The 22,028-nt window shown below is 41.0% G+C and overlaps 1 protein-coding gene across 1 annotated transcript in view; it reads right to left on the reverse strand.

The window, feature by feature from the left end:
- Positions 1 to 21,181, reverse strand: part of zmat4a (zinc finger, matrin-type 4a) — a 160,703-nt gene extending 139,522 nt beyond the window's left edge. Inside the window, exon 1 of the mRNA XM_077240906.1 lies at positions 21,012 to 21,181. Coding sequence (XP_077097021.1) covers positions 21,012 to 21,098 — 87 coding nt within the window. The 5' untranslated portion in view covers positions 21,099 to 21,181. The remainder of the gene's footprint in view (positions 1 to 21,011) is intronic.
- Positions 21,182 to 22,028: the final 847 nt, after the last annotated feature.

Here is a 22,028-nt window from a genome sequence, read left to right on the forward strand (position 1 = left end):
GCCGGTGGTATGACCTGTGGTAACATCGTGACCGGATGGAATGCATAAAGCGGGCGGCTCGGCCAATCGTGGGCAAGCGCGTCCCTGCTCTTTGAGAAAAAAATTTGGCAATGAGCGTTGTCTTCTGAGGCTAAGATGTTGACCTCTGCCTCTCCGAAGATGCTCCATATTAGCTGAACCGTCTGCGGGTGAAGAGACCATTCCCCTGGGGGAACATTGTCTCTGGATAACATATCCGCACCCTGGTTCAGAATGCCTGGCACATGCGCCGCCATTAGGGAGCGCAGGTTGTGCTGAGCCCATAAGATGAGGTTTTTGGCCATGGTGTGCAGGTTGTTTGACCTGAGACAGCCCTGGCGATTTATATAGGACACCACTGCCATGTTGTCCATCCGGACCAGGACGTGGTGGCCTTTTAAGTATGGGAGAAAAGCTTTCAGCGATAGATCGACTGTTCTTATCTCTAGACAGTTTATATGTAGGCTCTTCTCCAGGCTTGACCATAGGCCAGAGACGGGCCTGCCCTCGTAAAGGGCCCCCCAACCTAAATTGGAGGCATCTGTCGAGATCACCTTTCTCCTTGTAACCACACCCATACTCACTCCTGACTGATACCATTCGGCTGCTGTCCAGGGAGCCAGGGCTCTGATACAGCCGTGGTTCGCTCTGATTAGTAAGTGGCCAGATCGCCATGCGTGAGTTGGTACCAGGGTTATTATAGTTTTGCATTTTTCATTAGTTTTTATTTTTATTTTGTTTTGACTTTTTGTTTTCAAATTCAGTTTAGTTTTAATTAGTTTTTAAAGGGGGTTTGCTAGTTCAGTTTTATTTTATTTTAAATACTTAGTTTTAGTTCAGTTTTTATTAGTTTTAATTAGTTTTTAAAGTGGGTTTGCTAGTTTATTTTTTATTTTTTTAAATACTTAGTTTTAGTTTAGTTTTTATTAGTTTAAGTGTTAATTTTAGTCTTTTTTTGTAATTTGGGTTATTTGTTAGGGGCAAGAATAAAAAAAGTTGAGAAAAAAGTATTATATATAATAACTCAATAAAAACATCATACAATTTTAGAAATATGTATTCAACAATAACACCAGTAGCTACATAAAATGTACATATGGGCTCAAATATGTAAACAGTCTACACAAGACTCCGCAGTAAGTGCAAATGTGTAAGTGACGTGTCCCAGGAAAAAAACAAAATAGCCAAAAGACTAACCGTGCGTTCACACTGCCAGCGACGCCGTGGAAAGATTCCACACCGATAGTTTTTCCGGGTTGCGTCCGTTGCTGTAGCGGCTGAGAAGTGTGCGGAGTTATTACACAGTACGAGAGCACTGAGAAGAGACTGCTGGCATTATACAGAGCGAGAGCGGCCTCTAGAGGACAAATAACAAACTATCACTGGCTGAGTTGTTTACGTTAGCACGTGAGGCTGCGCGCAGCAAGGAGAGAACACGCAGCACAGAGAGCACTGACACTTCAGACGCGCATGTAAAACACCGACAGCGAAACGGTATGAATACATAACATATATTACGTATACGTAATATAGGTCTTTATATATTTTAATGGCCATCTTTAAGAATGACTCTTTGGAATTATATGAAAAGGTAACACTTTACAATAAGATTACATTTTTAGCATTAACTAAGGTTAATAAAAGTTGTAGAAGTATTATTCATTGTTAGTTTGTTAATTTCAACATTTACAAATGCATTTGAAATGGAGTTTTAATTCTTATTTTATCTGTTATTACCTTAGTTAATGTACTATGAACTAACATGAATGATAAAGGTTCAATTGTATTGCTCATATTAATACATGCAGTAAAAACGTATATTGCATAGTTCATGAAAGCTAGCTAATACATCCTTGTTAACAAATGCGACTTGCAAAGTGTTACCTATGGAATTTACGTATGTTTATAGGTTATAGCTAATGAAACTTGTAATATTTTAATGTTTAAATTATTTTCTACATAGAGTTCGTTCTGTAGAACTTCTTTATTTAATATATTCAAATTTATATATTTATTTAATTTAGCACATTTCAGTTCAGCAGTTTTACTTGTGAGTGTTATGTTTGTTTTTAATCCAGTATCCATTTTTAAAAATGTCGGTTGAATTATCGGTTATCGGCATTTATGGTCAAACCTAAATACCGGTATCGGTAAAATCCACTATCGGTCGACCACTACTCATTACCATAAAGTTGACATGATTTCAACTTTCCTTGCCGCTCTCACCGTCCAAAACACGCCACGCCGCACCACCCTCGTCGGAGCTCGCCGCTGGCTCTCATTGAAAATGACTGACTTCTGGCCACTTTGACGCTCTCGCTGGCGGCGGTGTGAACGCACCGTTAAGAAGACATACATGAACAGCATGTATTCAACCCATTTTTGAGCCACACAAGACATTGCTGTCAGAGTGTCAGGGAGCTCAATCTCTTTACCTCTACAAAATCCACACGCCGTACCAAAAATCTATAGCCTGGATGCCAGCTGAACTTAGCCCCGCCCACAACATTTGAGGATGGGAAGTTCGGTCTGGACTTGATCCGTTGTGAAGCAAGTATGCCTGAACCAAAGCTGTTCGGACCAATCAAATTGTCAGGGCGGGCTTTATACGATGATGGACAGATGTTCAACAGTAACATAATCATCCACGTCACCAAAGAGCGCTTGTGTTGAATTTGTTTACAACAAAGAATGGCTGCCACTGGAGAATTTATGTGTAAATTCAGCCATCGCGTCTGTTATAGAAGATGTAGACAAGCGCATTCATTTTAAAAGAGGAACAGAGAACCGCGATCAAGGCATTTGTAGATCGGAAAGATGTTTTTGCTGTCCTTCCTACGGGATTCGGTCTACCCAATTGGCATTGCAGAGGCATTGTTTTTCCTGGTTCGCATGAAACACGCCCCATAATTACAGCCCAATGGAGCAGTATCAGACTCACATTCTGACTAGAATCTGAGTATGACAACGTCAGGCTAAAAAATCTACACATCTTCTATACAAAATTCACACCCTATACAAATCCCAGAGCTGTACAATTTTCACACCATATACTAAATTTACCCTATACAATACTCATCTGGATTGAAGCAGCAAACATTTAGTGTAAGAGTAAAAAAAGGACATAACATTATTTAATATTTGAATCACAGCTTTGTTTTGACATCGACAACCCAACTGCATTTTACCTCAAACTTGCGACTAGTTAACTTTCTAAAGAAGGCGCAATCGCTTCTCGGGTCGACATTAACACAAAATTATATTCAGAATTTAAAATATTTTTTATAGCACTTTTTAAATATGTGATTGTGTAAATGTGTTCACGAGATACCAACCTTTCGCGAACTTGGTTCGAACCTGATCGATTGCTCCTGTCTGCCCAGCTGCCTGCTGTGTTTTGTTTGCTTCGAGGCTGTAAGCTCCGTCTAAGCCTCGTATTAGCTTTGTATTTCTTTCTGTTTTGAACCATCATTTACTACCATTTCTAGTTGTTTATACTACTAAATACAGCTTAGACAACATCTCAGATTAACCTGACATCGCTAGCTTCCGTTATTGTTAGAACAACACGCTAGTAACTCGCTAGCCTGTTAACGCGCCACCCGTGCGCTCAGTTATTTATTTATTTTTCTCTTGCGCGCCCGCGCCTCTGAGTTCATAAAAAGCCCAGGTGAGTAAGAATCAGTCAACAAACACGGTGAGTAATGTCTTGTCCTGTTATTGTCACCTGCACTTCATGTTACATGTTTAGCATAGCCTTCCACGTCGGCAATATAGGGTTTATATGTGATAAATGCAAGGAAACAGTCAGGCTGACGGAGAAGATTTCAGAATTAGAAACACGCATCCAAACTTTAATTGAGGATAGTAAGTGTGCTAGAGCTTTAGATTCTACTTTGGATGCGCCTAGCATAGTGAACTCTTTACATGATTCGGTTCCGGCTGAATTATTGCCTGTGCAGCCAGGCAGATGGGTGACAGTGAGGGATCGCTTGAGTCGCGGATCAAAAAAACACTCTTCCGTTCTGATTACCACAACAAATCGATTTGCCCCACTCAGTGAAACACCCACTGAGAATTCTGTTGATTGTGCCCTGGTAATTGGCGATTCTATTACACGGAACGTGAAAATAGGGACACCAGCCAACATAGTCACATGTTTGCCGGGAGCCAGAGCGCCTGACATCAAAGCAAATTTAAAAGTGCTGGCTAATGCTAATCGTAAATTCTCTAAGATTGTTATTCACGTAGGCACTAATGATGTTCGACTCCGCCAGTCGGAGATCACCAAAATTAATAATAAAGAGGTGTTTGAACTCGCAAGTACGATGTCAGGCACTGTAATTTGCTCTGGCCCCCTTCCTGTTCGAAGGAGTGATGAGATAGTTAGCAGATTGTCATCACTCAATGGCTGGCTGTCTAAGTGGTGTCCGCAAAATAATATAGAATTCATAGACAATTGGAAAAGTTTTTGGGGCAAACCTGGCCTGTTGAAAAGAGATGGTATTCATCCCTCCTGGGATGGTGCTGTTCTTCTCTCTAGTAATTTGGCTCATAGTCTTAGAGACAAAACATGACAATCTGGGGCTCAGGTCAGGAAGCAGACAAACTGGCTAAACCGACCGTCTGCTAGCGGCCTCACGTCACCAAGGTCAGATAAATCCCATCACATAGAGGCTCTTTCACCTAGATATCATCATATAGAGACTATGTCTGTTCCCCGAATTTGGAAATCCAAAAAACGTCCAAACCGATCTAAGGTTAAAAATGTAATTGATATTCAACAAATAAAAAATAGATATAATACAGATGAGCAAACGATAAAGCTTGGGTTGCTGAATATTCGATCCCTTACTTCAAAAGCACTCATAGTTAATGATACGATCACAGATTATAACCTAGATGTGCTGTGTATGACAGAAACCTGGCTAAAACCAGACGATTACATTACTTTAAATGAGTCCACCCCTCATGATTACTGTTATAAACATGAACCTCGCCTGAAAGGCAAAGGAGGAGGTGTTGCTGTAATTTATAGTAATATTTTCAAAACCACTAAAAAATCTAGTTTAAAATATATTTCTTTTGAAGTGTTGGTGCTTAATGTAAAAATATATAATGTAAACGATGAATCAAGTTTGAGAATTCTGCTGGCAACTGTCTACAGGCCACCAGGGCACCATAAAGATTTTATCAAAGAATTCGCTGACTTTCTATCAGAATTAGTATTGACTGCAGATAAAGTCCTAATTGTTGGTGATTTTAATATACATGTAGATAATGGAAAAGATGCAATGGGATTGGCATTTAAAGACATTCTTAACTCTATTGGAGTTAGACAACACGTATCAGGACCTACTCATTGTCGTAATCATACTCTAGATCTAATATTATCACATGGAATGTTGATGCTGTTGAAATTCTGCAGCAGAGCGACGACATCTCAGATCATTATCTAGTCTCATGTAAATTACATTTAGCCAAGGCTGCAAAGCCAACTCCGTGTTACAAGTATGTTAGACCTATCACTTCTGCCACTAAAGATTGCTTTATCAATAATCTTCCTAATCAGTTTCATCGTCTCAGCATCCCAGATAGCTTAGAAGAACTTGATATTGCAAGTACTTGAGCGAGCTCTTAACGCATTATAGTCTTTCACGTCTATTGCGATCTCAAAACTCCGGCCAGTTGATAATACCTAGAATATATAAATCGACTGCTGTCGGTAGATCCTTTTCCTATTTAGCACCAAAACTTTGGAACAATCTTCCTAACATTGTCCGGGAAGCAGACACAGTCTGTCAGTTCAAAGCTAGACTAAAAACACATCTCTTTGACCTAGCATTCACATAACACTCTATAGACTTCTATAATTCAATATTAGACTGCTTAGATTAGGTCAGCCGGAACTGGGAACACTTCCCTCAAATCCTGATGTACTCGTTACATCATAAGAAGAATGGCATCTACGCTAATTTTAGTGTCTTTGTTTATCCCGAGGTTTTCCCGCAGCCTGCTGGATCCAGGCCGTTTCCAGATCTGACGAAGGACTTTCGCCTGGACCCGATGACAATGCAGTGCTGAAGTGCAACCTAGCCTCCACCTATGGAGGATCCCTATACCACTCTACAGATAAAGCGTTGTGGAATTTTTCGGTTCGCGTACCTACCCAAAGTGATAAGATAAAATAAAAATTCTGCATCAAAATTTATAGACAAGTAGTTTGTTTAGGCATGGTTTGTAAGGAATTACAAACCTGCGCACATATATTCAAACGCACATAACTATAGAATCAATTCTTAATGCGCATGTGAACGCCATCAGCGTCTATCACAGGTTCACGTTTAAAGTCTGTTTAGAGAGAACGGTGTCGTCTTAGCGGCCCCTAATTTAATAACAAATGATCATTTAGACGGAAGTGAATCAATCAAAACTAACTTTAGCTGGAAAAAACATTTTTCAAGAACCACTATAAAACCAAACCAATCTCTGTTACCTTAAATTATATGAAGAGCTCTTTTCCAAAACGCGATAAACGCCATTTTAAAAAAAAATGAGTTTGTCATGTCATTTTGCTGTGTACTGAACCTATTCACTGCTCCATCAACGTTTCATGCCAAATCGCTATATTTCCTTGTTTAAAATGTACTGCAAGATGCAGTTTCTGTCCAAAACGCGATAAGCGCCAAACCTATTTTTAGCCAAAACGCGATAAATCCTCTGGACGAATCAGAATTCGGTGAACGTTCTACGCAATCCAACACGGCGGCGCTCTGAACAGAGGTTTGTTTATGTTCATTCATTCCTCAAAATGAGTGAGTTTTCTAGTCCACTAGTAGTTCATTTAAGCCATTAGTTTAATCACATATTTATATTGATTTAATTACTTAAATATGGGAGAGAAACCATAATGAGCGTTTTTTAATTGCCTATTCCGCATCTCAACGCACGCATAAAGCTTGCCACAAAGAACCGACAAAAGTAATGATTATGCATGAAACATTTGAATTGTTTATTTTCGAATTTAACTAGTGTTTTCTGTCAGTGTCAGCTACAAAGATAAAGTTGACTATGCTGACTCGCCATCTTCGCAGTAGTGAACGCGCCTATAGAGAGAAATGCACACTTCGAATTAGCCTACATACGCAGAGAGTAGCCAATTTCTTTTCGTTTTTTATTGTTTTGTTTAAATGTAGACATTTCAAGCTCTTTATAGATATACTTCTCAGGACTGTGAGGCAAGTATCGCAGTGTTTCGGTTCATTTATGAGACGCGCTCCAGATCACGCGCGGGCGCCTCCGTGTCCTGATTATAGCCTATGTCTGCTATATTTGCTTCTTATTTATTTATTATTAATCCAGTCAATTTGTTGATGAAACATTGATTAAAATTGAGATACAATTTATACAAAACGAAATTCACTTCAAAGAAAGGCTTTCTACTAAACAAAACTTAATAAGTGGTCAAAATCATGTCTGACCTATTCCAAATGTTTTCCGATATATTGGGCATCTTATGATCCTATCGTACTCATCTCATGCGGTTCCCTTTTCATATAATCAACATAGATGAAATAAAAAAAAAACATTAGCCTATATTATTAAACATAAATATGAAACGTATGTTTAATTTTTTTTTTAACTTGGCCTATATTTAAGCGTCACGCCGCTCCGCTTTGCTCACATGCTGTGTAGCCTATACATGCGTGTGTGTGTGTGTGTGTGTGTGTGTGGAGGAGGGGTGCCCATCACTACTTTTGAATATCGTTATCTTTATTGAATATTTTTAATAATTCGTTTTTTTTAATGCATATGTAGTGGACAAATTGGTCCTACTTGTTACAGGTTTGACACTTTACTAAAAATGACTCTGAATGTATTACTAAATAACTTCATTAGCTATTGATATCATTACTATTTTCAGGTTCTGCACCAAATGACTATTAGCCTAAATGTGTTACTAAATTTAATTTATAGTAATTTATAGTATGAGCCCTTGATTATATGTTGCATGCTCTCGTTTTTTTTTATTTTTTTTTTTAAGACAAACCATACAGTTTTGGAAAAAATGGATGGATTTATAGCGTTTTGGAAAAAAAAAATCGATGGATTTATAGCGTTTTGGAAAAAAAAAAATTAACTTTTAATTTATCATAAACAATATTGTTGTTTGATTTAATAATCATTGTTCAACATGTTTAGACTGAGCCAATAAAACATTTTAACAGGATAAATTGAATATTCACAAAATGTGTGGGTCTAGGTAAAAAAATGTCATTTTCCTGAAAACTATTTAAATGGATTTATAGCGTTTTGGAAAAGAGCTCTTCATATGTTTATCTCTGTAAAGCTGCTTTGAAACAATCTACATTGTTAAAAGCGCTATATAAATGAGGATGACTTGACTTGATTTGGTTTCAACAGCTTTTTCGTTGCTTTTCAACGAACACTCATTTTCATGGAGACGCGGCGTGCATGGAGGGGAGGGGCTGTGTGTGTGTGTGTGTGTGTGTGTGTGTGTGTGTGTGTGAGGGGAGGGGCTGTGTGTGTGTGTGTGTGTGTGTGTGTGTGTGTGTGTGTGTGTGTGTGTGTGTGTGTGTGTGTGTGTGTGTGTGTGTGTGTGTGTGTGTGTGTGTGTGTGTGTGTGTGTGCGTGTGTGTGCGCGTGTGTGTGTGTGCGCGTGTGTGTGTGTATGCGAGAGAGACGCGTGAGTGACAGAGACGGAGGGAGTGCAGGGAAAGGAAATGCAGCTGAACGAATACGCTGCTCTTACGTTATTTGCTCGATGAACGACATTGACAAAGATGAAAACTAAGGACATTTACTCTATAATTTTATTTTAGTTAGTTTTGTCAAACACACATTACAGTTTTAGTTAGTTATCGTTGTTTTGTAATGCCTCGTTTTTATTTTAATTATGTTTTTTCCCACCTTGTTTTCGTTTTTTTGTTCGTTTTCGTTAACGATTATAACCTTGGTTGGTACACAGGGTTTTAGCCAGCGCTGGAGAGGAAGCATGTACAGTAGTCCGAGCTGGAGTACTGTTATCAATGCTGAGGACATAAGACCCAACATCCTCTGAAATCTCTAGAGAGGCGCGCACGCGCCTATTCTGAAAGATGCCGCTAGGTGGTGGATAGTGAGTGCGAGCTCTGATGTGAGGCGCGCTTTCATTTGTATAGAGTCTATCACTGTACCCAGGAAAGAGATACTCTGGCTGGGAGACAGTGTGCTCTTGGAAACGTTGATCCTGAGTCCCAGGCTGTCTATATGGCTGAGGAGTCAGGATCTGTGAGTTATCAACTGTTCCTCTGATTGGGCTATAATCAGCCAGTCGTCGAGGTAATTCAACACTCGCACTCCCAGCTGTCTCAGGGGGGTTAAGCGCTGTGTTCACGCACTTCGTAAAAGTACGAGGTGCCAATGATAGGCCGAACGGTAGTACTGTGTACTGGTAAGCCTGCCCCTCGAAGGCGAATATGAGAAATGGCCTGTGATGGGGCGATATCTGGATGTGAAAATAAGCATCCAATAAGCATCCACTGAGATAAACCAATCTCCTGGGCGAATTTGCGCAAGGATTTGTTTGTCAGCATTCTGAACGGTCGAGTCTTTGTTCAGGTGTCTGAGATCTAGGATGGGTCTGAGACTGCCATCCTTCTTTGGAACGAGGAAGTAACGACTGTAAAAGCCCGACTCGCTTCATGATAGTGGGACTGTCTCCAGAGCTCCCTTCTCTAACAATTTCAAGACTTCAGTGCGAAGAACGTGAGCCACGCCTCTTCTCACCGTCGTCTCAACCACGGCTGAAAAGCGTGGTGGTCTGCGAGCAAACTGTAGCGAATAGCCTCGTTTTATTAGATTCATCACTCATTCTGATATACCAGGGATGTCCAGCCAGGCCTCGGCCCGCATAGCTAGGGGTTGAATGAAGACTGGTGACGGGCCGCTGTGTAATAGGGACCCGGCCGCCCACCCGTTTAATGTGTGCGCCGCTATGCGCGCGGCGCTCAGGTTTGGGGCGCGCGCATTACAGTGGGCGCCCTTTATTACTGAATGAACAACGTTCGCATGTGGGAATGCAAACTTCACAGTTGCCACACAACTCACGTTTATTACATCTCCCGCACGAGCTGGGGGGAGAATTTATATTACGGTGGTCTTATTTATGTGGCAGAAACATGGCTTTTCGTATCATTGCTACGCTGATGACACACAACTCTACCTCTCATTCCAGCCTGACGATCCAACGGTAGCTGCTCGTATCTCAGCCTGCCTAACAGACATTTCTGGCTGGATGAAGGACCACCACCTTCAACTAAACCTTCCGAAGACAGAGCTACTTGTGGTCCCGGCCAACCCAACACTTCATCACAACTTCTCCATTCAGCTAGGCTCGTCATCCATAACTCCATCAAGGTCAGCTAGGGACCTTGGGGTTGTAATTGATGATCAGTTGAAATTCACAGACCACATTGCTAGAACTGCCCGGTCCTGCAGATTTGCCTTGCACAACATTAGGAGGATCAGGCCCTTCCTTACAGAGCATGCTACACAACTCCTTGTCCAAGCACTTGTTTTATCCAGACTGGACTATTGTAATGCTCTCCTGGCTGGTCTTCCAGCTTGCTCTGTCAAACCTCTACAATTGATCCAGAATGCTGCAGCCAGAGTAGTCTTTAATGAGCCAAAGAGAGCACACGTCCTCCTCTCCTCACTAAATTGCACTGGTTGCCAGTTGCCGCTCGCATTAAATTCAAGGCACTGACGTTTACCTACAGAACAACCACTGGCACTGCTCCCTCTTACCTAAACTCATTACTTCAGACTTACGTGCCATCCAGAAACTTGCGCTCTGCTAGCGAATGTCGTCTTGTGGTACCATCTCAAAGAGGCACAAAATCTCTTTCTCGGACCTTTACCATGACTGTTCCCTGTTGGTGGAATGATCTGCCTAACTCAACCAGAGCTTCTGAGTCAGTAGCCACTTTCAAGAAACTGCTGAAGAAATATCTTTTTCGGCAGCACTTGATTCAGTAGTACTAACACTTTCTCTTCTCTTCTATTCTATAAAAAAAATGCACTAAAGTTAAACTGAGAGGGGTTATAGCACTTGCGTATTGTTGTCCTACTGTTAGTTTAACTGCTTCTATTGTTCTCATTTGTAAGTCGCTTTGGATAAAAGCGTCTGCTAAATGAATAAATGTAAATGTATGTTTAGGGGTGCACACTTCATAGTGGGCACGCGCATTACGTTCATTACACTCTCCGCTGGAGAGCCTGATACTGTGTGAACAGTGATTGTGTGTAGGAGTGCGTACTTCATAGTGGGCACATGATCTACATTTAATGCGCTCTCCGCGCGTGTGTGTGTAGGGGTGCATGCTTCATAGCAGGCACGCGCACTACGTTCATTATGCTCCCGGCATGAGCTGGAGGAAAACTTGATACTGTGTGAACAGTGTTTGCGTGTAGGAGTGAGCACTTTTCAGTGGGCACATGATCTACACTTAATGCATCTCCGGCGTGAACTGGGGGAGAGTTTAGGACTGTGGGAACAGTGCTTATGTGTAGGGGTGCGTATTTTACAGTGGACACGTGACCTACAGATGACAGAGACATAAAAGAGCTCTTTTTGTGCTTTTTTATTTGTGTTGCCGTAAAAACAGCGTTTGTTTGCAGTAGAGCGCCTTTCAACACAGGTCCTGTCTCTGCGACATTTACATTTCCTGCCGTCTGATTAGAGGGAGCTGGGGAATGTATGCGACATTTTTTGGAGATCCGTCCGGCCTCGGCGGGACTCAAGATCTCTCTCTTCCTCCCTGTAGCTAGGAAGGCTTTCGAGGCTGGGGGTCCAACACAATCCTCGGTCTGGGTCCCCGTCTCTCAGGGAAACAGCGCCCTGCAGAGCGCGAGCGATTACGGACTTCAGCTTCTAGGCGGGACTGAGAGACCGGAGGCGCTGGTTTCGTGTGCTGAAGCATTGGCGCCTTTTTAGTGCGGCTTGAAGAAGAGCTGGAATGCTTAGGGTGGAAGTGACGCATAGCCTGTGACGCTTTCTGGGCCTCCATGTAGCGTTTGGCGAACCCCTTGACTGCTGGGACGAACAGACCGGTGGTGGAGATAGGAGAGTCCAGAAAAGCCGCCCTGTCTGCATCCTTCATATCGCTCAGGTTCAGCCATAGGTGCCTGTAAAGCTCGCCATGCTCCGTCCGATTGCCTGGGCTGTGGACTTTGTAGCACGCAGAGCCAGGTCTGTGGCGCTACGCAGGTCCTTAAACACCTCTGGGTCAGGTCCAGACTCATCCATTGAGCCTGAAACACTTGCAAAACAGCCATAGTGGAAGCGCCGAAGCAGCTTGGCCAGCAGCACCATAAGCGCGGCCAGCGAGAGCTGAAGTGACGCGGCAAGGTTTGGATGGGTGCGATGCTTTGGTCTTCCATCCTGTAGCGGTTGGCGGGCAGAGGTGCGCGGCCATCGCTTCCTCGAGGGGAGGAATCGACTCGTACCCCTTTTCCTGAGCGCCATCTACACCAGAGAGCGTCAAGGAAAAGGTGGTCTTCAGACGAGCTGAGTGTGGTGCCTTCCACTTTTTTCGTCAGCATTTTTCGACCACTCGAGCCCGAGGTCATAAACGGCCCTGGTGAGCACGCGGAGAAATTCTGCGTCGATGCTCGTCCTCGTGCTGGGCTTGTGTAGACGGTGCGGGGCCGGAAACGGAGCCTGCCCACTCGTCACAGCCGGATGCAGCGATGGAAAGGCTTTCATCCTTCTCATCATCCTCCTCGTCCGATGCCCCAAACGAGACGAGACCTGCCGCTTGTATAGAGGGGCGTTGGTTCGCCTGTGTGAACATGACCGGTGAGGGGGTTTCCCTTGGAGAGAGCAAAGCACGTGAGGACTGGCCCGTGTGAGTTTGCACATGTCCGCCTGCTCTGGCATCCTTTGTGAGCGCCGCTTCTTTTTTCGCGGCTCGATCACAGGGAAAAGAGCTGGAGTCGCGGGGTCGTCATCTGCGAAGACAGCCAGTCGAGCCCGCAGGGTGGGGAGATCCATCCCGTCACACTCGCGACACAGCTTCCATTTGGTCCCGGCCCAGGCAAGAAGAGCAGAGGATGTGTCGATCTCCACCGTAGAGAGAGCCTCTGCAGGAGGCGCATTTGATGCGAGGCATTACAACGCCTCGGAAAATTCTCTTTTAGGTAAAAGTGTGACGCGGCGGGGAACACACTTTTGTGCAAGTAGGTAAAGGATACTGCACCCCGGATGGCACGTCCTCAGAGCTGCAAAGAAGGTGGCTTGTCCCATTGCAAGCTTTTCGTAGAGATCCTTCTTTTCAGAGATCAGCGGAGAGTAGAGTTCGCTGAAGGAAACAAAATCTGAATTCCTTTTGGCTGAATGGGCCACTTATAAGGGCTTAGGCCACGCCAATTTTTGCGGGCTCTGACGCGCCAAGGCACGGAGTAGCCTGATTGGTTCTGAGTCTGAGACGCCTCGCCATATGTACGTGCAATTTCCGCAGCACAGCCAATGATCGTGCTAACCGCTCATCTGTGTTTGCTCTTCAGCTGCACTGCGTTTTAAAAAATTTTGCTTCAATATTCTCGAGGAAAGGAGTTTTCCCATTGCGTATAGCCTTACGCAATACGAGAGACCTCTCGAAAGGGAACTGCAGGGCTGCCAACTCTCACGAATTCACCTTGAGACTCACACAATTGTCACTTTTTACACACTCTCACGCAGAGAAAAATCGAGAAGCAAAAAGGACACTGACAGACAAGACAGAGAAGGTTACTATTGATATGAAACAAATTCTCAGCTCTCAGATTCTGTCAATTTAATTACGAAATTCAAACAATAGGCTAAACACCGTTTTGGTGCTTGTAAATGTGACGTGACAGATCACTGACAGATCTCAGTTCAAGCGGCACGTAAACCGATCATCTGTTACTCTTTACTACTAGTTAGTAAATAAAGACGAATGATCAATAGGTAATTTGAAAGATACAGTTCAACTTACCGAAATGTAATAAAATCGATCGATCAGTGTTTTTCAACCGCGGAAAGAGATCCATAAAACAGCTGGAGAACAATGTCACAATGTCAATGAACAAAACCATTTAATGAACCATAGCACATTAGTTGGACTTAAAAAATATATATATAGAGGATAGGGGTGGATGCATGTTTAATCGAAAAATAATCGAAACCGAAATTCAGAGCCTATAACCGACGTAATTTTACCATGTCGGTTATTTCGTTTTTTTTATCCTATTAATATTTCCGCCCACTGTGTATTAATGTACTTTCCCCTTAAAACATATTACCGCGTGTGTAGTCACGTAACTCCGCCCCGTCCAGTCTGCGACATTGAAGCAACATGAGCCCCTTTCACACAGAGCGTTGATCCCGGGAAATATCCAGAACAAACACCTTCTGTGTGAACGCAAACACGACCCGGGATTGATGCCAGGTTGGGGACATAGTAACATTGCCGTGTTCAGTCCCGGAACGCGCGGTGTGAACAAAAGCCATAATCAATGCCGTGTCGTAATGATGGCGCTAAGCCGGTGTTGTGCCGAATTTCGACTCCCTGCCGAATTATTACCCCACTCGTTGAAATCAGTATCTGATTGCCTAATCCTAACCCCACCCATAATCCAAACCCCTCCCCCACAACTAATCCTAAACCTACCATATTAGGGGGTAATAATTTGGCGGGGGTGAGAATTCGGCACCACACCGGGATCGTTCGCCAGCGTGAAACGGTTCGTAATGCGCTAGTTTATGATCGAATCAGAGAAAAAAAATGCACAAGCGTGGTTTCTCGAGAGAAATCGCAGCTCATAAGCAAACTATAGACGCCGCTGGGAGATGTCACGTGTCTTTGCGGATTGTGTGTGTCTGTGTGAACGCACTCTCTTGATTCCAGAAATCACTGGCAGTGTGAATGAACCAAAGTCAAACGAACCCGGGTCAAATCCCGGGCCACTTTATCCGTGTATTTTCCGGAATCTCTGTGCGAAAGGGAACTCAAACCCTGAGTCAACTCAGCAACAGGAGCCGCTTGTACCAAAGAAACACGCGAAAAAAGAGAGAGACTGACAAACGCCCAGCAAGTGCCTCCACTCCACAAAGCAGGTTTCGATAACACAAGCATTTACAAATGCTACACAATATGAAAAGGATTCGTTTTTTTAGTTTTATACAAGTTATATTTTACTTTTAAGATGGTAATATTTACAATAATTTATTTTGTTTACAAAAATATTGTAAATATGTAATATTTTCTACATTTTTAGGAAACTTTCTTTTTACATTAAAACTTAATTACTTTTCCATACACTATGGAAACATCATTCCAATGCTGTAATGTAAGTGAGGTGGAAGAGCACATAACTCTCTCAAACCTGAGCTATGAATCAGCCTATGCAAAGTCAGAGAAAATGGGCCTTTTTAATTCTACACAAATCTTGTTTTGCATTACTTATTTGTTAATTGGAAAACAGTTCATAATGCCCTTCTGTTCCACTCTAATGCCCCCGAATGGTAGACAGGCCACCCTGCATTACCTTGGGGCATTCATCACCCGAACCCCTCCACTTTCTTTCTTTATTTCAGTTATTTATTTTTTATTTGTTATTGAATTGTTTCTTTCAATCTCCTTTTTCGCCCTTATTTTTTCTCAAATTTACTGCCTTGTGCATATGTACCTATATATTTCATGTATCTACAACACAACCTCACACCAACACACTCTTCACATAATCACATGTAAAACCAAACTTTCTTGTTTGATTGTTTTGATAGTTTGTTTCAGACTTTTGTATTTACAATTCTTTTTATAGTCTTTTTATATCTTGTATTACCATGTCCTGTCCTAGAACCTAAGAAAAAAAGAAGAAGAAAAAAAAAGGTTCTCCACCGACAATGCATTCACTGGGTATAAGGACAAAAAAACGACTTTGAACACCGCCACTGGTTATGCACTGTGCCATTTAATTTGGAGCTACCTTTTTGCACCTTTAATATCTGCAGGGTGCTTTCAAAGCTAGCTAAGAATACACACCCTCAGTGTGAAGACACACAACAAACATGCCTTACTCAGTCACACTAGGGCTTTTCTGTGGAATATGTATTATAAATTACATTAAATGAGAAAACTAATTTTCTTCATCACACTAGGACCCCACAGACTTGGGTTCAAATAAAGGACACATATACTACCTTCCTCACTCCTTCAAACCTAATAAACCTTCCTGAGGATAAACAATATCAGACAAGGAGCAGTACGTTGAGACAACAGCTAAGCTTATCCTACCCATTTTACAAAATAAATGACTACATAACACCATATTTTCAGTAAATAAGAACACATCTGGCACTTTAGGAGGTTTTTATCAGCATATGGTGCATTGAGCATAGCTAGTATTGTTGTAAGTCTTGCTGTAAATACTGCTGAGAGTCTAAACCTCAGCTCTGCTACTTAATTCCTGTGATAGATGGCTAAAGATAATATCATATCATATCCCTGGGCTTTGGCAAGGCATTTTCCTCAACAAAAGCTTCTCCATAAGTGTGGGCTTTGTACCTCCCAGTGGAAAAACAGTATTGGAGAGGCAATGGGCTGTCACTTCTAGCTCAGAAGTCCTGGGAGGCGAATTATGATGCTCTTGTTTTTTCTTCTTTTCTTTTTTTTTTATATTTTATAAAAAAAAACTTTGTTAAAAGTATGCCGCAAAACTGCTCTTATTATTATAAAAGAGATTTGCCAAGATATACATTGTTCTCTGAACAACGGCTCTTTTTAAATCTTAATTAGAGCCCGACCGATATTATCGGCGGGCCGATATTATCGGCCGATTTTAGGCATTTTCCTAACTATCGGTATCGGCATTTATAATGGCCGATAAATGAATATTTAAAAAAATGCGGGTACGGTGATTCATGTAAGGGTGGCGCTGCCAATAAAGCACCTAAAAGCTGTCACAAGAACTGGCAAAAATAATGATTATGAATACAACAAATATAGCAAGGAGACATTTTAATTGTTTATTAATAAACAAGTGTTTTCAGTCAGTGTCAGCCAAAGATGAAGTTGACGATGCTGACTCGCGATCTTCAGTGAGCGCGCGCCAGAGAGAAATGCACATTTCATACGATTACATGAGTCTGTCTGTCTTTCGTTTTGAATTGTTCTGTTTAAAAGTAGACATTTCAATATAGATATATTTCAATTCTCAGGTCTATACGCAGAGTTTCGGTTCATGAGACGAGCTCCAGTTCACCCGCAGGCGCCTCCGTGTCGAGATTAGGCCTATCTATCGTCTGCTAAATTTACTTCTTATAAATTAAATCCAGGCAAATGGCTGATGAAACATTGATTAAAATTAAGATACAATTAATACAAAACGAAATTCACTTTGAAACGAAAGGTTTTGTGCTTTCTGTTTGATGTCTATGTGAAAGTTTCAAAGCATTAGTGCCGCTTTCAGAGCGCTCACGTCCGTAGTGCTGAACTGTCGCGTCTGTAACATTGTTTTTTCCTCATAAATGCAAACACGAAAAATAAAATGAAATAAAATAAAATAAAATGAATATTTTATGTAGCCTGTGGAGACTGAGAGCCAACCCTTCTTCATCCGGTGGGTAGTAGCCTACTTGTGATTTGCGCAGTGTAATTCACAGAATTGATTTATCTGCTAGCCTCTGTCACGTATTGTGTGAGCTTGTGACTATTGCAAGCGCGCAGCTGAGAAGTCCTGATTATATTGTCTGCTATATTTAGGCCTTCTTCTTATTTATTAAGGCAATTGGTTGATGAAACATTGATTAAAATGCGTGGCGCGAGCGATCTCCGACAGTAAACTGATTCTGCTTTGTCTAGGGTAAACAGCTGTTGCGACGCGAGCAGTAACGGCCGCGTCCGGTGTAGACACAGTGTTAAAGCTCATTCTGCCTGATAACGCTACGTTACAACATCAAGCAATATTCCAAAAATGTATATAATTATAACACTTTATATAGGGCCATTTTGCATTAAGAGTAGCCTAGTTTCACGTTTAGTACATTTTGCTTACTAATTATTTAAAATAGTATAAAAGTACTGTACATATGTAATTAAAAACGTTTTCATTATGATATTATTCATTTTACTTTAGTAAAAAGATCTGAGTTCTTCCTCCACTGGTAGAGATTAGAGGAATTAAGAGTAAAAATAGAAGATAATAAGGTTTTGTCAGTGACACTTTTTATATATTTATTGATACAAGTTATGACTAAATTAAAAGACAAAGTCGTCGTTAGTGAAGATTATGCAACAGTATTTAGAATATAATATAATATAATATAACATGCAATGCAAACTAGTTTGGTTACAGCTCAGCTGTATAATTCTCATTCTATCATTCCCCCTGCCTCCATTACATATCTGTGTCACACAAGTGTTTGATCACCACATTTGAGTGATCATTGCAAAACGTGTTTATAAAATATATTTATTCTGTTTATAGCTACTGTGTAAAGTACCCATCAAAAGTTTGTACACACCAATAGGAAAGTGTCCAAACTTTTGACTGGTATACTGTACTATAATACACATAAATAATATTGCTACTGTATTATAATATACACATAAATAATATCGGCCGATATATTGGTATCGGGCTTTTTTTACTCCCTAATATCGGTATCGGCATCGGCCCCCAAAAATCCATATCGGTCGGGCTCTAATCTTAATTATTGCAATTTTTTCACTCAGTAAACAAACTCTGAAGTATAAAGCAGCCCATTACTGTGGGTAGGACAGTCCACAAAAATGAACCTCAACAGAAAATGCATCTGTAGGGTTAGGCAGGCTTTGCACAGGAGTCAGTGATAAAAGAAAAAAGGATCCAACCAGAGGTCATTCTGAGCATAGGTGACTCTACACTAACAGAGCCACCTTGTGGTGCAATGGATGAACATTTTCTGACAATTTAAACCAACCTCCCACCAATAGCTATGCAATTTAATTTCCTTGAACACGGAGAAAAAAAATGGCTTAATTTTAAAAACATGGCATGAGGCAGGGAGGCACACATGTGAACCTGACAGGAAATAATGGTCAAATGAGTAAACTTTGAAGTTGTTCTACTCCCTTATCGCTGAAAAGCACATTACAGTGGGACGGTTCGGAATATGACGCATCTATAATGCATGAACGCAATAAAAGTGATGCTGTTGTATCTGGTATTCCTCTCTCTTTGTGCTGTTTTCCACTGGCTAGCTTGAAGGCAGAGAATGTTAATTCGTAAACACGCCATATTAACAGAAATTAAAGATGAGCCTATTTTCTCTGCACAGGAAAAACAGTGTCAAGAAAACATCAATAATTCACGTCTTACTCTCACTCTACTCTCTCCTAACAACTACTTATTAGCTAAGCTTGTTAGAGAGTACAGCAATGAATGGCTAAAATTGAAAAATAATGTTAGTGTCACTTATCATCATGTGTTTTTCATCTTTAACCCTATACTATAATTTACTGTAACATACACAAATAGTCTAAACTAGAGGAATAAGATGTGGCTCTTTACTTGACTACAGCAAATATCAAATGAAATCTTGGGCAGAAAAAGTACACATCCTGGGTTAAAGAAGAGGGAAGCTACTTATTACGTAAAGACATCTGCTTTTGTGTCACATATTTGTACTCCAAGGAATATGAAAGAGAACATTTTATGCTACCATTGTTCCAAAAAAAGATGATCTAAGCAGCACCTGGAGGAGAAACTTTAAAGGGACAGACTCACATTCAAAGGCTAAAAATAAAAGAACGAATAGTTTAATACTTACATGTAATATACTTAGAATAAAAATGTCTGCATATGCATTATATTAGTACAATAACTAAAATGCAAACAAGTCACTTTTATTAATATAGTGCTTTATAAAATACTGATTATTTCAAAACAGCTTCACAATAAACACTAAAATAACAGTGTCAAAATTCATCAATGATGATAAAATGCATGCATTTAAATAAATATGACTACTTATGCGGGCATAATGCTTTGAAAGAGATCACAAAACTTACAAAGGCTGCAAAAAATAAAAAAAAGTTTATGAAACATTCTGCTCCCGTCCTTTGTTCATTCAGTGTTCTGTACACTGAATGTGTTTGTGTACTGTACACTGCACACTGCTTAAGCAAGATCATTCAGCCAACAAGGATTCTGAAAAATAATTATAACTTTTAATAATTGTAATTTGTTCCCTAGTAGGCCTACATAGTAAAACTGTACATTTTATATTACAAGTCCAAATCAATTGGTCTCCCAGTTAGCAAGATATAGGACAGGTAATAATCCTACAATTGCCCAAGGCACTACACTAAATCCTGATATATTCAAGGGTTGACGCCACAACAATCAAACAGCCAGATCACAACAGGTGAAAACGAAGATCAAAGCGCACTTGACTGAAATTTGACACTGTCTGCATCAACAGGGTTCCCGGGACTGTACGGTGATACATAATTGATAATTTGCAGTAAATGAAACAGCTGTGAGATTGACGAAACCGAGAGCAATGTCAACTGTGCCTCGAGCCACATGTGCTTTTTTTCAGGGTCATCCTTGCTTCTTGTTGCAACAAAGATCATACGAAAATGACACTGTTAAAATCTCTCAAAATTAAACGCAATTACGATACTATGAAGTGTGTATAGCCTACTACAGTTCCTACGTCCCTTAGCATGTAAACATCACCGCACGCGGCATATTCATCGAGCACGCTAAAACTGTCGTTTAAGCGTTCAACAGCGTCATGAAATCTGAGAAAGTAGGCTATAACACTGCCATATTTTAGAGTAGGCTACGAGATATCTGGTCTGGCAATGTTGCTCATATGTTTGACAAGTATCTCCAAGAGTGTCGAGAGAAGGGTTCGTTTGGAGCTGCTGCGCTCATCCCCGCGACTTTGACTTCATTTTTTTAAAAACATAGCCTACCTGTAACTCCAAGCTATAGTCCTCGCAAAAGTGCGTCGGGTACACGGTCAGATGGTGTTGCACTTGGAGAGAGAAGGTGTAATCCATTGACTGTGTGATGTGGGCTCGTGTGTAGAATAGAGGATGCTCGTGTACAGTTGCCTGCGGTCCTTTAGTTCAATTGCAGAGCGTTCTCCGCCCCACCGTCCTCCATTGGCTGGATTGCTGGAGTAGTTTTTTTTCTGCAGTAGTTGCTTTACAAACTGGGATAGATAATAAAACAACAGTGGGCGAATAAGAAAGATCAGAGAGAAAATTAAGCTGAATTAGATAGATTAAGTCAGGATTCAACGATGCACGAAGATTTTTTAATTGATTATTTATTATTAAGTAAAATACCTTAGTGCAAAAACCTGACGTCCTCAAGATGAAAATATTTGACTACCTATCTGATTGATTATCTTTTAAATAGATATTGAAGGGTACACTATGTTTTTTTTTTTTCAAAATGAACTAAATATAATTAATGAGACAGACAATATTATCATTTCAATCCTTCAATCAAAACGTGTTTTGTCTTACCCTGATTCACTATGGTAAGCTTAAAAGCGTTTACTTTAGATCAATGGTTTTCAGGGGAAATTGCATACAACCGTGTGCATCTGGTCATATCCATAAATAAAAATGTTGCTCCAGGTACTATGACACCTCTATGGTGTAGGAGTGGCATGGATTTCTGACACAAAAGAGAGAAAGATTGACATGAAGCATGAAGTCTTGAGAGGAAAAAACGCAAAGGAGAGTCTGCTGGCAAAAAGAGAACACAACAGTCACAGAGCTCATAATAAAACGAGAATCAACATTGGCTTGGCTTTTCGGAGATGGTGAGAACTGAGGGGTTTGAAATGTAATGCGTGGAGATTAAGTTTTTATTACTTACTTTTATAAAGGTGTTTAAGGTATTTTATTGAACAGATAAACTCCCACGTTGTTCTCTAACAGAGTTTATTGTAAAGTATTGTGAAGGGTCGTTTCATT

The sequence above is a fragment of the Siphateles boraxobius genome, unplaced genomic scaffold (genome assembly GCF_051911475.1).
Source record: "Siphateles boraxobius isolate OS27281-9 unplaced genomic scaffold, OSU_SipBor_1 24, whole genome shotgun sequence".
Classification (NCBI taxonomy): Eukaryota; Metazoa; Chordata; class Actinopteri; order Cypriniformes; family Leuciscidae; genus Siphateles; species Siphateles boraxobius.